This window comes from Callionymus lyra, chromosome 6, assembly GCF_982586985.1.
Source record: "Callionymus lyra chromosome 6, fCalLyr1.hap1.1, whole genome shotgun sequence".
NCBI classification, from domain to species: Eukaryota; Metazoa; Chordata; class Actinopteri; order Syngnathiformes; family Callionymidae; genus Callionymus; species Callionymus lyra.
Window position 1 is genome coordinate 13,433,162 of NC_141823.1, and position 16,001 is coordinate 13,449,162.

The 16,001-nt window shown below is 38.7% G+C and overlaps 1 protein-coding gene across 1 annotated transcript in view; it reads left to right on the forward strand.

Annotated features, from left to right (window-relative positions):
- Positions 1-16,001, forward strand: part of pde3b (phosphodiesterase 3B) — a 44,197-nt gene that overhangs the window by 13,494 nt on the left and 14,702 nt on the right. The window contains exons 2-4 of the mRNA XM_087793722.1: positions 12,593-12,643; positions 14,546-14,794; positions 14,876-15,021. Of these exons, the coding sequence (XP_087649848.1) occupies positions 12,593-12,643; positions 14,546-14,794; positions 14,876-15,021 (446 nt within the window). The remainder of the gene's footprint in view (positions 1-12,592; positions 12,644-14,545; positions 14,795-14,875; positions 15,022-16,001) is intronic.

The window sequence follows — 16,001 nt, forward strand, 5'->3', positions numbered from 1 at the left end:
GGCTTGTCCTGGCTAGCAAGGGTCACTGGATCCTAGCGCTAACCATCTAACGATTTTGGGCTCTTGTTTTTTTTTTTTTTTTACATAGTAGCAGCGTAATTTTAAGTAAAATACCACCAAATACTAGGGTTGTGTATTGCAAAAATATGTCGATTACAATATGATGCATACAACGATACAGAGGCAACAATACGATATGTTGTGATACTGTAGTAACAAGTATTTATTTGTAGTATTGTCCGAGTACTTGACTCTGATGTTGCAGAATTCACAGACCACATGACTCTTGTTTTCATTGGTTTTTGAAACCAAAATATGTCCAAACATCAACTTTATAAGCTGTTGACTGTATCCTCTCATCCTCAGCCATCGCCGGGATCTCGCGGCATTACACTTTTACTTGCAGAACTGAAGAAAAAAACAAATATCATGAATATTTTCATGTTAATTTAATTATTTTATTTTATACACACTTACTTGAAATTTAAACCATTAAATAACTATAATAAAAATAATAAACTATTTAAAAGCAGAAAAAAATAAAAAATAAACAAGTGTTGTGTAATGGCTAATATGTTTACAGTTGTTGACCATCACAATTAACTAAAAATATTTTTTAAGTTAGCAATGTTTTGGCCGGAGCCGTACGATGTTTAAGACGGCGTGTGTTCGACTGCAGGCTGGAACAGGATGCAGCGACTGCATTGTCAGCCGGCTGGTGTGAGTGCAAACAGATGAGGAAGTGCTGGAGCGGGTACTCCAAAACTCCGGTTACCTTGGAAACGTTTTGCGTCACGATCGGCAGCAATTAGCTTGCAGCTCTTAAGTTTTCATGACATGTCTAGCAGAGCTTTGCCCTAATGACTCCGCAGCCTGCCGAGGCTCCCAAAACACGCCGCAGAAAGGGAACATTGAACGCAAGTTTAGGCCTTTTATTATGTTTTCTTAAGCAAGATAAGAAGAGATAAGCTTTTGTTTGTCTCACCAGTCAAGAATTTTAGACGTCACAGTAAGAAAGAGGAAACCGAGTTAAAAATTGCAAATGTGCTCGGGCCAACATTCAGGATTCGGAACATGTCATAGAAATATAGACTTGATGTACTATTAATAAAAAAGATGAGATAATAAATAAGAGTGATTAAGTTGAAATGTTAAAAAAATAAACGTGTTTCTCAGTTAAATAGGGAACTAAACTAATGTAAAAAGATTTTGAGTTTACAGATAAACACAACTACATTTGGATGGATTTAACTCTGTCTCCATTAGTCGAAAAAGAACGTTGTGAGCTTCGATCTTTTGTTGATATTATTATGCTATTAGAATAAGTGAATTAGCGCTAATGACAAATTGAATTTTGACTGAATTCCGTCTTTCATCTCATGATTTTTCTATTTTGCTTCAGAAGACACATTAGTATAAAACCACTCATTATGAAAAATAAAAGTTGATACTAAATGAGTAGATCCCCCGCGGGTCACTCGGTCCGGCTTATCAAATAGGATTTGATTTCACCACAGAATAAGCAACATTTTGGCAGCTCTGGCACCGAAGTTCAGTGCGGGTTGTTGAACCTCCGCTGAATGTTTGTGCAGAGCCCGAGAGCGTGTTCGGAACAGACCGGGTCTCAACATCTGTGTGAGGGGAAAAAAAAAAAGGAAGTTCCTTAAGATGCGATTCCCTTAAATCTACTTAAATAATCCCACACACACGCTTATTGTTTATGGAATTATGATCACTTTCCACACGTGGATAATCTCTGAGTCGTCTTTTTTTTACGGGTTCCACCTCTGATTCTGCGTTTTTTTTTTCTTCCTGCTTTTTTCTATGCGCCTCTTTTGAAAATGGTGTCAGCGCTGCTGCTTTTACACCAAAAGGCTGTTGCTAAGTGACGGTTGACGTCAGCCGCGGCTACAGAGGAGGGCTTGTGTGTGCTTAGTAGCTGAGGGCAGATCCCATTGAAAAGGGCAAAACTAGTCGGTGAAGTGACAACACAAACTTCCACCGTGCGGGACCTCCGTTTCCAACATCTGCTAAATATAATCACGGTACATGGAGGTGATTTTTTTTTTTTTTTTTTTGGAAAATGCACAACTTCGACTTGAAGCTTTGTTTTTGGGGCCGAACTGCTCCCTGCTAGACCCCACCTCCTTTTCTTCACTTTTTCTTTAGTCTGATGCTGTCTCCTTCCTCGCTTTAGCCCCCTCCCCCCAACACACAACACGACACTAGAGTCAAACCCCCCATTTTTCTTCACGTAGTATGAGTTATATTCTCTGACGTTGATGGATCTTAATGTGAAGCAAAGTAACTCTTCTCTGTTGAAACCCTTTTATTATTAATGTGTTTTACAAATATATATTTTCAAAAAGTTTCTGATATTCTCAACCTGCTCGCCTTTTTTTCTCGTGAAGAGATTGATTGTCGCTCTGGCTTAGGAACATCCTGAGCAGCCCCAGTCTCTGCGTGATAAAGTGGATAGTCCAAACAATTATGGTCTTGTTTATTTTTTTTTAATGTTTGTTTGTTTATTTAAAATGTGTCTAATCGTGTTACATAAATCAGAAATTACCGGACTATGTTTGGAAAAATGCGTACTTACTTTTTTTATTACAATAATAATATTAATTACAAGTATTTATTCATTTTTTTTAAATCTGTTTAACGTGTTTAAAAGTAGAGTTTTGAACGCTGTTATGTCATTAAGTTGATTAAAAAAAAACCTAAATAAATGTTATTTAGATTTATATGCCACAGTAATGTCTATTTTTATACATATTTATATTTTATTTTTTCTTGTTTAATTCTCTTTATTCATGTGTTATGTTGACAACATTGCAATAAACGTTTACTGAGTCTGATGATTCGAGTTAACTTTTTTAAGGAGTATTATTTAGTTGTGACCTGCTTTGACCCAGTATATCAACTGACATCTCTGACTAAATGTTTCCCTTGAACAGGTAAAGAAAAATAGTGCAGAGACCGCCATCTAGTGGACTCTGACAATAATGACACCGCTTCATGAAGCTTCATCAGACCATAACTATTAATCTGTACTTTTAAAACGGTGCAAAGACTTTAGCTTGTGTCAGATTAATGTTGGTTGTTGAATCGTTGGTAGAAAAATACTTGTGTAAAGACAATAAATAAAAGGTGATGCTGCCAGTGTAGGATTCTCCTGAAAAAAAAACCTAGAGTTTAATAGCTTTTATGTTTTCTTATGTAAGTCCATTTAACAAGCAAAATCTATCTGTTTCGAGGAGGAAATGACGCAGAGGTCCAGGCTTAGCCCGCAGAATTTAATATAGGTTCATCTTCAGCTCACACACGAGGGTCACTGCAAAACTGGATGGACAGTTTTTGTGTAATCCTGCAGACGCACAAAGAGGACAGACGAGGCTCATGGGGACATAATCTCCTCAGTGGATGTTTTTTTTTTTTTTCTTATGATGCAGCGTAAACATTTTCGCTCGGCAATAATGAACCTGCAGAAATCCGAGCGAGTCCATACATGTATGTTTTTACCACACTTTCTTGCCTGACGTGGAAGCCAGGCTGCATTTATAGTTCAGCCACAAATGTGAAACGGGACACAGGCCAGCTAATACACATTTCCTAGTATAGCAAGTACATGGAGGTGCCACCTTTGCTCTCCCTAACTGTGTTTAGTAAACCTGCTGCTGCTTTGTTTGTGTGACTCATGCACTCCAGTATTTACACCATGTGGCTTTTCGTCTCTGGTTATCGGACCTCGGCTGTAAAGTCGCACATGTAGGATCCTGGTCCAGCTGATCTTTCACGAGACTTGCTGAGTGTGCTTAATTCGCCACGTGATCGTATTTTCAAAAGCTTCTAAGATGATTAAATTATTGGTGGTTTCGCGGAATATCTTCGCACTTCCTGTTTGGGGAAAAAAACAAAACATAGCCAATATCTACAGAAGTGTGTTAACAAGGGGCTCTCAAGGAATTTACAAGGTCATGACCTCAGGTCTTAACTATTTAAATAATTTGCCATAATAAGGGCATTAGTGGTAAAGTCACTTTCCATACGACTAAAGCCACAGTGACGTCGGTTACTTATAGGATTAGCACCTACTGTTGATGCCCTTAATATCGAATGTCAACACACAACTTGACTCTGGTGTTACAGAATGAACACATGACTAAACGTCGTAACTGCTCTCATTTGTTTTGAAACAAAAATTCGCCCAAACATAAGCTTTGAAAGCCGATGGATTTGACTGTATCCTCTTGCTCTCAGTTGCCGCCGGAATATCCGTCAGATTTCATTGTTCCTGAACATGTTCGCAGGATGTAAAAACTGCTGCCATCTAGCGGTTGGAAGTTTAATGCGACACAAAAATCAACAAACTCTGTGAATATTTGCATGGTATTTGTAAATTAGAAAAAAACAATTCATTTTATTTTATACACTTTATTTATATATATAAACCATAAAAGTATTCTTCATCCAAAATGAAATTTAAAATGTATTTCATGTATTTTAAATATTAAGTGAGAAAAAAACATTAAAAAAAAAAGAAAAAAAATCCATATATAAATATAAATACGTGTTCAATGACAAAGGGAATCGATTACATAGTCCTGGTAGTCTTAGGAGGAATAGATCGGTGCATGCAGTCGAGTCGCTTGTCTGTGAATGATTTACTCAACTTACTCCTCTTGTTGTCCCATCTCAATGTTCTTTCTGTGTATATGCCTGTCCTCCACTTCCCTGTTAACCCCCCTCCACCAGCGTCACCACCACCCAGTTCGGTCCTGATGGATGGCATTTGTGTTCACAGGCTTGTTATTGGCCAGAGCTGCAGGGCTCAGGCGTTAGCTTGTGTTTATGAGAAGAGCCTGCACTGATTCCATGATAAAACTAGATGTTCCCTTACAAGGCGCTGAGCCTCCCTGATCCAGCTCTCATGGCCATATCAGGTAGAGCCTTCCTGTTGCACTTTTGCCGCCCACCGTCCAAAATCTAAATGGCTCTGGAGCTCGTCAGTGGTCCGAAAAGGCTGTGGTCGGTCAACACATGCATCACTTCTTTCAACTTTGGTGCCAGATAAAGAACATGAAGTTGGCTTTGACCAAATCCTCAATTGAGGCCGTAAATGTCAACAATGTCACACTAAGAAAAAACATGTTGATAGCAATGATGGCATGTCATAGAACCTTTAAAAAAATCTGTCATCTCTTTAAGTTCACTATTAAATAACCCGACAACAAATCCTACCTAACACTATCCCCCACTCTGAGGTGGTGGTTGTTTATCCTCTTTTAGCACAGGTCCTCTTCCAGAGGCCTTGGACCTAGTGGGTCTCATATATCTTACTCCCTATAAGAGTAAAGTGCTGAGGTTTCTTCAAGATCTGTTGGAGCCACTTCTACTCCGAGTTTCTCCAACCTTAAGGGCTTACTCTAGCTGTTCTTTGAGCACCTGGTATTCTTCCAGTTCCACATGTTCCTTTATCTTGACATTGCTATTGCTCTGGATGGCTATGCCTACGACTACTGTTTTAAATCCCTATGTCTGGTAGGTTGGCCATGACCTTCTAGTCGTTATGAATCTGTAAGTCCCAAAAGAATCCTGGCTCGGTACTTTGGAGTTGCTTCCACCTCGCGCTGACTATACCGGCTTCTTGGTTGAGGTGTTCCATGAATGCGTTACCTGCCAGCATTTTACGCCCTGATGTCGGGTGGTTTCACAGCCCATTTTGCACAGTCTGCACCTGGGATCTTGCCTTGTGTGGTAGACCCAGGTCCCTACTGTTCTGGTGCTCAAGGCCTGTTCATGTGCCAATGAGTACATCTGTGCCTTCACTCTGTCAAACCCCCTCTAGTTGGTAGGATTTGTTCATATGAGCCGCTTCAGCGAGGTAAGTAAGTAATTTTTATTTGTATAGCGCTTTTCCAGACCAGGGTCACAAAGCGCTTAAACAATCAAAACAATATTCAATAAAGTATATATTTTAGAGATCAAGATAAAACTGATAACACAACAGGAGATGGTAGATGCCATGCAGAGGATAGCCCCCTATCCCAGTAGGGTATCTGGTCACTGGTAGGGCATAGGTCCTTCTTTTTATCATTGCGCAGACTCCCTAGGACTTGCCTTACTTACTTTCTTGCTGTATTTAGCTGTTTTCCTAGCAGCCTCTTCGTGGTTGTCATTTCCTGTGGTGTTCCAAATATTTGTAACTTTTGTCCTAACCTGCAATTCTGCCCTATGGGAGTTTAATGCTTTCTGTATGGACCACCTTCCCTCTTTTTGTCACCACACTATTCAAACCGAAACAACATTCTGCTTTCACTGTTATAGATACTGGTAGTATTAGTGAGTCGATATCTCACTCTTGGCGTACAGCTTGATGTTATCCATGTACCGGACGTGACCGCTGTTGGTCACATTACAGAGTCGGTATCTATAGGCCGTTAAGCAGAATAATTATTTTGCTATATGTCATGGCTGGATTGTCAAAATGGAATCAAATGTATTTCCTATATTTCAATAATCGTCAACATACTTACTTTGATATAATATTTATGTAGTGTCCCTTTTTACCTTACTAACCTTTTCATTGAGAATAAAACATCTTTTTTTTCCTCCTCCTCCTCAAATAAAAAAAAACTCTATCCACTAGATAATGAAACAGTTTGTCGTATTTGGTCAGCGACAGACTAAAGTGGCCGGGGAAAGGGAAGTCTGGGGCTCCCTGATGAAAAGTTACCACAGCCTACTGGCCACTGATATTACAGGCAGCTTCTGTTATGTCAACATGACAAGCTGCTGGGCAAACACGGAGACCGGCGGTGACATTAAAAAGATTTTGGGTGTGATTTCCGTCCATGCTTGTGTGGACTCTAACCCGTAGTCCAAAATACATGCATTCCAGTCAGGTAGACTATATTCAAGTGTGTGTTTAACTGTCTGTGTGATTCCAGCGACAGACTGCTGACCTATTTAAGTGTCCCGCACGAGTTACACATGTCATCTGCAGCTGTAGATCTTTAAGTGTAATACCTAGACAGCACGGAAGGCATTAACCATAGCAGTGCTTCAGTGAACGTTCATCAGTTTTTTCTCGAGTCAAGTTTGTTGCATTTTGTTGCCGACTTGTCATTTTGAAAGAGTTGCATCCTGTTGCTTTTTAAAACTCAGATCAGATTATTAGTCACATTTTTAAATGTGTGTTATCTATTATTTACCAGTTTATTTTATCTATATTTATTTTGACAAATATTACTGCCTTGCTCAGCAGTGCATATTTGTGTAGGCTTTTTCCAAATTTTCTGGGACTTCCGGGTTCGTCTTATGTTGTCTCGGACTTTTAGAGTTTTTAAATTTCTATGTATTTCTAACTATGTGTTGCTTATGATTGTTCAAGCGCTTTGTGAACCTGGTCTAGAAAGACGCTTTACAAATAACTATTACTTACTTACTTATATTTCAAATGTACTTTAACTTCAAACTCAAAGAAGTAACAAACTCTCACAAGTAACTTTACCATATTCTCTCCCATCTTGAAACCAACTTGTGAACTTTATACAGACACGGAAGTTACACATTTTTATTTAGAATTCATTAAGTTCCAGAAACTTATCTTAATGCATGGCAAACTATTTTAGGCACCTAGGTTGTTGAAGTGTTTGTATTTTAAATTGTAGCAAAGCTTTTTTTTTCTTAGTCATCAGGAAGTGGTTCTTTGATGAACCAAAGATAAGTTTGCATCTATATTTGTTTTCTTTGCAACACATATATACCAATACTTCATGGAAGAGCGAGAGAAGAGTTTAGATTAGTTTGTTGTACTTGCCACCAATAAAGTTGTATGGATAGATGGTTTAAGAAATCATTTCAGAAGACATCGTCTCGTATCAACTCTTGACAGAAGACGATGCAAACCCTTATTTCAGTTATATTTCCATAATCACTTGTGTCATCTTTTGTCAAAGAAATCATGAAACCAATTCATTTCTTTCCACTTCCCACACGTTTCTGCCTTTTTTTGGTCGATTCTTCAGAGCATTCATCTGAAGAGAGACTAATCTGTTGCCCTGCTTCCTGTTTCAAATCTCCTTAATGACCTCATTGGCTGCTATCCACCATTTTTTTTTTACGATCCAAATATTAAACTCCCAGTTGTAATTTCATCAGCGACTGTGGCATATTGTGTCTGTGTACTCTTACCTCCGCGTCCTGGTGCGATTATAAATCACGAGTCCGGACAGCGCGGCGCTCGTGTCGAACGGTCGACGTGTTGTTTTGTTTCGCTTACATGTCCATGTACTACTGTCTCGATTCATCGCCGCTTCTTCCAATGATCGTCCTGAAGTGAAAGCGGCTCATCGGCGGGGGTTACGCAGCGGTTGAGGAGGCCCGAGGTGACAATGAGATTAGTGGTATCTGCCGCGTCTTATGTAACGTGACAGGAGTTGAGTTACAAATGGTCGTTAAAACTTCAGAAAATGCCTGTAAGGAAGTGAGATCTGTTTCACTAGCCTGACGCTGGCAAACCATTAACCTTATGAAGACCCGGCTGGATGTGTGTTTCCATCATCTTTCGTTGTTTATTTTGAAATATAAATAATAGCAACAATCTAAAGTACATTTGTTTGTTTGCTCTAAGAGGCAGTCCTCTTGACCCACACTTCCCTCAGGTCAAATTCATCATCTTTATTTTCAACTCACGTAAAAAAAGCCTTTATTCTTTCCACATAGGGGCGATTTAGGTCGTCACAATAGTTCATAAAACACAGACTCATCATACAAACGCATTATAGTAAGATATTTAAGATATACTAATAGATAGAAATGAGATATTCCCCAACACATATTAGAAATATGAACCATAATAATGAACACAAAAAACAATAATAAAATACTAATATGAAATAAGCACAATAACAAGATGAATAAATAAACAATAATAAATATTAAAATGCATACACGAGTAAAGAAGTGGGGGGGAAGGGAGTTAAATTATTGTTGTATTGTTCAACAAAGTATATACTTGTTTCTAATATTTCTTTTCAGTTTTGCGATCCCTCCTGAAACAAGGATCCTGAACGAGAACAAACGCACATCATTGTGTTTGTTCTCGCTCAGAGCACTGAAATGAATCTACCGACACACGTAATCCTTCATCCATAATTGACCCTTAAGAGGTGAAAAGTTCAGAGATGCTTTTTTATTCCCCCTACTCTGCCCTCTCCGTCGATCACCTCACTTACTGGCTTTCTGTCAACAAACCCGGGGCCGGGACTCCGGCTCCGACGCCGTCTCCCGGGCCGCCAAACGCACACACACACACACGGGAGGGACACGCACACCAGGATCGCAGGACTCGCTATCTGGGCGGCTTATCTTAAATAAACAATTTTATGTGCTTCGTTCTCCTCCGACCTCATCATCTCTCCTTGCCGAGAGTGTCTTGGCATCGTGAGCGAGTGCAAACGCCGGCCGGGGCCATTGACGTCATAAGTGTGTTGCTTGCCTGCTGACGTCAGCGCGGATGTTCTCTCCATACAGATGTCCTGCCTGGCTGCCATCGACACTCGCTCTCCCTCTCCGTCTCCTCCTCCATGTTTTTATGAGCTGGAGCGTCGTCCCCACCTCTCGCACCGCAGTGTCGGGGCGCAGCTAATATGACACGCCGGTGTTACCCGGCGGGTGCCTGAATTCGCACACGTTTACAGACTACTGAGATGGATAATTTACTACTTGTCTCGTGTTAAGTATTCCTGTGGATTTTTGGTTTGCTGGTGTTCCGGGTGTTGCTGATATTCATCTGTACGACCCAGCGTGTCAAATTCTGTGGATTCTGCTTCTTACAGTAGATGAGGTTGTTTCTTGGTAGATAAGGATTTTAATTGTTGCACAAAATGAAATAAGACAACAGTTTTTTAAAACAAAGTGCTGTTTTAATGTATATATTTATTAGCTGTATTATAATTTTTTGACTTATCGTTATTGTATATATTGTACTGTAACCACAATAATCATTTCTATATCATAATGTATAAACAATACAAGATAATCGGATCAATAAATTAATTGTAAAAAAATACGTAAAATAAAAATGTCACTAGGTAGCAATAGACTTCAACTACAAGCATTTGAAGAGTTGAAGAAATTTTAGGGGCAAAAGAATCCCATTTTTTGGTTCTAAAAATGTGGGCTGTGTATGGATGTATTTGTTGTATTTGTTGTATTTTCCAATAACTTGAATTTTTTTTTAAACCAAAATATGTCCAAACATCAGTTTCAAAACATGCTGGGGTTGACCGTATCCTCTCGTCCTCAGTCATCGCTGAGATCTTGTGGGAATTTTATGGTTCCTCTCGCAGCGAAGGACGTAATGACTGCTGCCATCTAGCGACAAAAGTTGAATCGCAACACAAAAATGATAAAAACCTTTGCTTTAATGGTGAAAAAACAACCCACAAATTAATGATTTTATATGACGCATACCTTATTGAAATGTACAATTTATACAAAAATTAATTAAAATAAATTGATACTATGCTTAAATACTGTATCGTAAAAAAAAAAAATGTTCTCACACCCCTTGTAAAAATGGAGCTTGGTGTGTTTGCAGCATCAGTGTGAAGCCATATAAGTGTGGACGGTAAAACCGACAATACCTTCCTAAATCCAGATTAAGTTACAGTGCACCACTAAAATTTATCTGCATCTAACCAACCTATTCTAAAAAAGCTTTTATATATGGAGGTCAAAACGGTATAGAAAATACTAACAGAGTAAATGTTAAAGATTTGAAAATATTCCAAGGGCAGTGACCGCCAAACGACAGGTTCAACATTGTCAATAAACAACCATATGGGGGCGCTATAGTAGTCCGGTATAATAGAAGGAATATTGAGGATCTATGACTAAAGCATCTTTTGGGAATTTGAACTTCGGAACATTGCAAGAGTACGTGCAGTTGTTTCCAGATGTTCATAATGAATTTGTACATTTGCGTCATTTTCTTCTTGTGTAGCTGCTGCGACACAGTCTTGTGTCTACTTTCTTTTTTTTATGTGTGTGTTTGTGACGGGTCTTATACCTGCTGTAACCAAGCGGAAAGGCCAACGGCTCAGGCCGGTGACCGTCTCCCACCATCCCGTTGCCATGGTGTGCTACGCATTGTTTTCAGGCCTCAGTGTCGGGTTGCCATGGCAGAGCTTATTTGCCATATTAAATGTTTGGCAGCATCGTACACATGCTGATGACAAACACCCATCAGCCCACTTTGATTAGTCCCACCACCACTTCTGAGCGAGTAATGGTCACGAGCATTTCATTTGACGAAACACTTCATCGCACATGTGCTTCACCATTTGACCATTGCTTTTATTTCCAACCATTTTGGAGCTACTTTTGGATGACTATTGTGCTTTGAACGGAGTTGTTTCCAATGCTGTCACACTTTTAAAGGCTACTTTTAGACTCTGCAGGTGGTCTGTGCTCTACTTCCTGCACATTCTTTAGAAATTTCGCTTCATCCGGTGGTTTTAAATCAGATTAATAATGATAAAAAGTAGATTAAAAACGATCAATCGCACATGTTTCTTGCGAGTCACAGTGTTAAAATTTGAAAACAAAATGTTTTATTACATTGTAAAATTTGATGGCCTGAAGGTGTATATTTTTTTTATTTCATACTAATGTCTGATGTTGAGTATCAAGTGAAGTTTCTCGAGTCCTTTGAATGGCAAAAGTATTTAAATATATTTATCTACATCTTTTGCATGCATGCATGGTCTGTATTGTGCATTTTCTGTGTTACGTAAACCATATGTTTATCCGAAGTGCACTTTATCAATCTTTTAGATGAGATGACTGTCAATGTTACATGTCATTAAACCTGTGTTTTTGTTATCATTTTAAAAGTTGTTTTGATATTTGAAGGAATCTAAATAAAAATAAAAAAAACGTGTATATGGTAATGTCGAATACTAATTATATTTATAGTTTATTTAACAAAGTTCTGATTTTATTGTCTTTTATACAAGTTAAGGTTTTTGTTTTCTATAACTTCTCAACCTCAGTAGTCACGTTTGTTTAGTTTTGCAACACAAGTTATTATTTTGGATGTCATAAACTGTGCCACCCCCTCTAGCGTTAAACAACGGTAATGGCATGCAGAAAGGAATGCGCTGTCTCCTGTTTTTCCAAGAAAATATGGGGAACATTTTTATTACAAAATCCTCGCTTCCCCCTGAGAGAGAGGGGTTACTTCAGGTCAGCTGCCGTTGCTCAAACTCGAGTGTTCGTGCTGTCGCTCGGGTCCATGCAGACGAGCGTAAAAAAAAACCACCCAATGACGTAGTTGCAGCCAGATAAGATCTCACAGCCCCATTGTCGACGCATTATGGTGGTTTCAGTTGCTTTTTTTTTCTTTTTTCTTCCACCGGTGAGAGACTGTTGCCAGCACAGGAAGAGTTTACTTACCTGTAGTCAAAAGTTCACCGAATGACGGAGGAAATTCTTCATTTCAATCCCTCTTTTGTGCTTTCGATACACACCAGTTCGACACATTAACACATGACTTACCGTTTCCTCTTTTTTTTCTGTGCAGATGATCCTGTGGGACTGGGATCTGAAACACTGGTACAAGCCGCAGTATCAGGTCAGTAATATTCAATGTTCATGGATTTATTGGAGTTATCAGGTGACACAGAGGCATGCTGGGAGCTCTGGTTACACACTTCCACTGCTGCACTTTCTAATAGAAAGCATGGTTTTTCTTTTTAAACCATGCATTGATTTCACTTTTAAAAACAACCACTCTTTTTGTAATCTGGAACAATTATGAGAAAGAATGTCTGAAAATAACTACACCCACCCCTAAAGGGGGACATGGAAGAAAAAACAAAACAAACTAGAGAAGTTATTAAAAATCGCCAGAGGTTTTTTTGATTAATTCCTCAATGCCACCACACCTAGCTTGTCAGGTTTCATTTGTGATATTTCCTCTCCGGGAATTGCTCTTGTGCGCAAGAAGTCTTGCTGATGACAATCTACGGAGGCTCTCGGCAGCCAAAAACAAAGATCTTGATAAGAGGTTTTGCTAAAAAAGACCTTGAAAAGTCACATTCTCAAGCTCTTTTTTTCCACCTTTACCTTGTGCCTTTAGGGCACAGGCGTCAAAACCTGTCCAGAATAAGGGCCGAGACGGTTCAGGTTATGGATCCAACCAGTCCAGCACATATAGTTGAACCAATCAGGCGTCTGAAGACAGAAGTCAATTAATTGTCAGTCAGGTGTTGCTTGTTTAAGTCGACACCTGATTCGTTAACTCATGTGTGCTCGACTAGTCGGAATAAAAACCTGCACCCTCTCCACCCTTTTCTGGACCAGTTTGTCACCCCATGCTTCAGGGGCTCCTTAGAAGAACTAAAAATAAAAAAGAGGTCTTCAGGGGGCAGCACTCAAATAAAAGAAAACCAGACTCTCCATAAATTCACCTCCACGACTTCTGGGCAGTCCTGGGTCTACTAGTGAGATTTTTAGTTGGTCCTTCTTTTCAGCGTCAGGAAACTAAATGGTAAATGATGCGAATCACGATACATACATAGGGGCATAGAAATATTGCAAAACTGTAGGGACAAGGATATATTTGAAGTATTGCCAAAGTCCTTGACCCTGTTAATTGATTAAAAAAGAAAATATAGTGTGTATATATACTGTATATATATAAAATAAAGCCAAAAAACATTGCTCAGCGTTGTTGAATATCGATACTTTATATTAAAATAAATAATAATAAATAATTAACATCACTGGTGTTGTCGAGTCCCCTGAACGCTGAGGGGTCACTGTACTGTACTGCATTTTCTGAGTGTAAACTGCGGTTCTGGTTCCAGTAACGTTTGAAAGTCCAGGATGATGGAGCCAGCAGGACCACCTCCTCTTCAGAAACCTGATCTTAGGACATGAAATAAAAAATAAAAAATCCTCCCTGAAGACGTGCTTTATGTTTCAGTGATAATGATTCTCACTTCATCAACAGGATGGTTGTTGTGGTGGTTGATGAGTGATTTGATGTTTATCTTGGTCTCTTGCAAACTATTTTCTCATGTTAAACATCACAGCTTTATGGAAGTATGTCATTTCAGAATATTGTATTTAACATCCAAAATGTTGTCGCTTGGTACTCTTTTGGTATTGTCTGGTTAAAATTAATCATTTTTTATTGAATTTAAAAAGGTTCCTAATTGAAAAATATTAAATTTAGAAAATGTTTTCTGGAATTATTGGAATTAGAATTGTAAACTCTATGTGTAAAGAAGATTTTTTAAAATTCAATAATTAAAACAAAATAATAATAATAATAATAATAAAAAATGTGTGTATAATGTCCTAAATATACAGCATTTCGATTTTTTAAAAAGTCAAAGTTTCAACATTTAAAATTTTACATTCAACCATTCTGATGCCACTGATGTATACTTCCATATGACTCAACATTGTCGTCACTTATTGACTCAGTTTTGTGAAACCTGACCGCAGTAACCGTGTGTCATGGCAGGGGGCGTCGATCGGCAACGGCGTGGACCTCTCCGTGATCAACGAGGCCAGGAACATGCTGTCGGAGCTCCTGACGGACTCGTCCCTGTCCCCTCAAACCATCTCGTCCCTGCGCAGCGTCTCCAGCCTGATGGGAACCTTCTCGGGCTCGTGTCGCCCCAGAGTTAACCCCTTCACCCCCTTTCCAGGCTTCTACCCCTGCGACGAGGTGGAAGACTCCGTGGAGCGGAACGACAGGAAAACAATGAAGGTTTGTGGCTCTTCAGAAGAGAGGAAGAGAGATATGAAAACCAACTGTAAGACGATTCATTTTAAAATGATTTTTTTTCAGGGGTTGAGCAGCAGAAACAGTCTCCCCACTCCTCAGCCCCGGCGGAGCTCCACCTCATCCTCCGTTCTGCCTCCTCTGGACTTCTCCTCATCCCGGTGGGAGCGCAGCAGTGGCAAGAGAATCCTTCCAGAGCATACCCTGACCAGGTATTCTTGATGACATCATGTATGTTTATTTGAAATTGCTTTATATCTGCTGAACCTTTGCAATAACTATGAAAAAAAGAACGTAAGAATAAACTATAGCGAAGACGACTTATAACAAATGTAAATGAAAATAATTTAATTTAATTTAATTTTGTGAACCATGATCCCTCATGAACATATTTGTGAGTCACCTGAGGTCATTTTACTGTCCTCATATATTTCATGGTATTTTATGTTGAGGTGTAGAGAAAACTTTATTCGACAAGATAAAAAAAGCAACTATACAGATACAAACCAAAATACACAATCTTGTTCTTTTCTATAGAGTTTAAATCAAGCTAGAAAAAATGTAACAATGAACGCACTCTTGTATTACATAAAGTCAATTGAAAACTAGTTGTCTACTTGTCCAGGGGTTGGAAAAAACACGATAACTACGGTTTTTTTCTGTAGAGAAAAAACTAAACTTTTATGAATCATTGTTGATCATTTTGGAAGAATGAACCCATTTCGTTTCTGTCTCCCCCTACTGTTGGATACGTGTAACTGCACCAGTGTTGCGAATTCATAACCTTAAAAAACAATAGAAATTTTAACGCAGAATTAAATGACCTTTGAAACCAACACCAGAAAAAAAATACTGTCCAAAATAATATTAATAATAGTTTGCTTCTTTAACTGGCTTATTTTGCTGATATAAATATATATGAATGTGTCTATAAAATAACAAAGTTGTCTGACAACATGATTCTACATTTTCAGTAAGTAATGCCATGAAATTATTGCTTTTTTATCCAGTCACATGATCTTAAATAAAGTTAAGATGTTAATTAAAAATCACTTTACGTCATGTTTTTATCGTGTCTTATCTGTATTTCTTTTATTATTCAGGGGAAAACATGTTTTTGTTGCACTCATATAAATGCTGCGCGGTGATCGATTAATAAATTCCACCTAAGCTAACCTGGTGTTTAATGTTT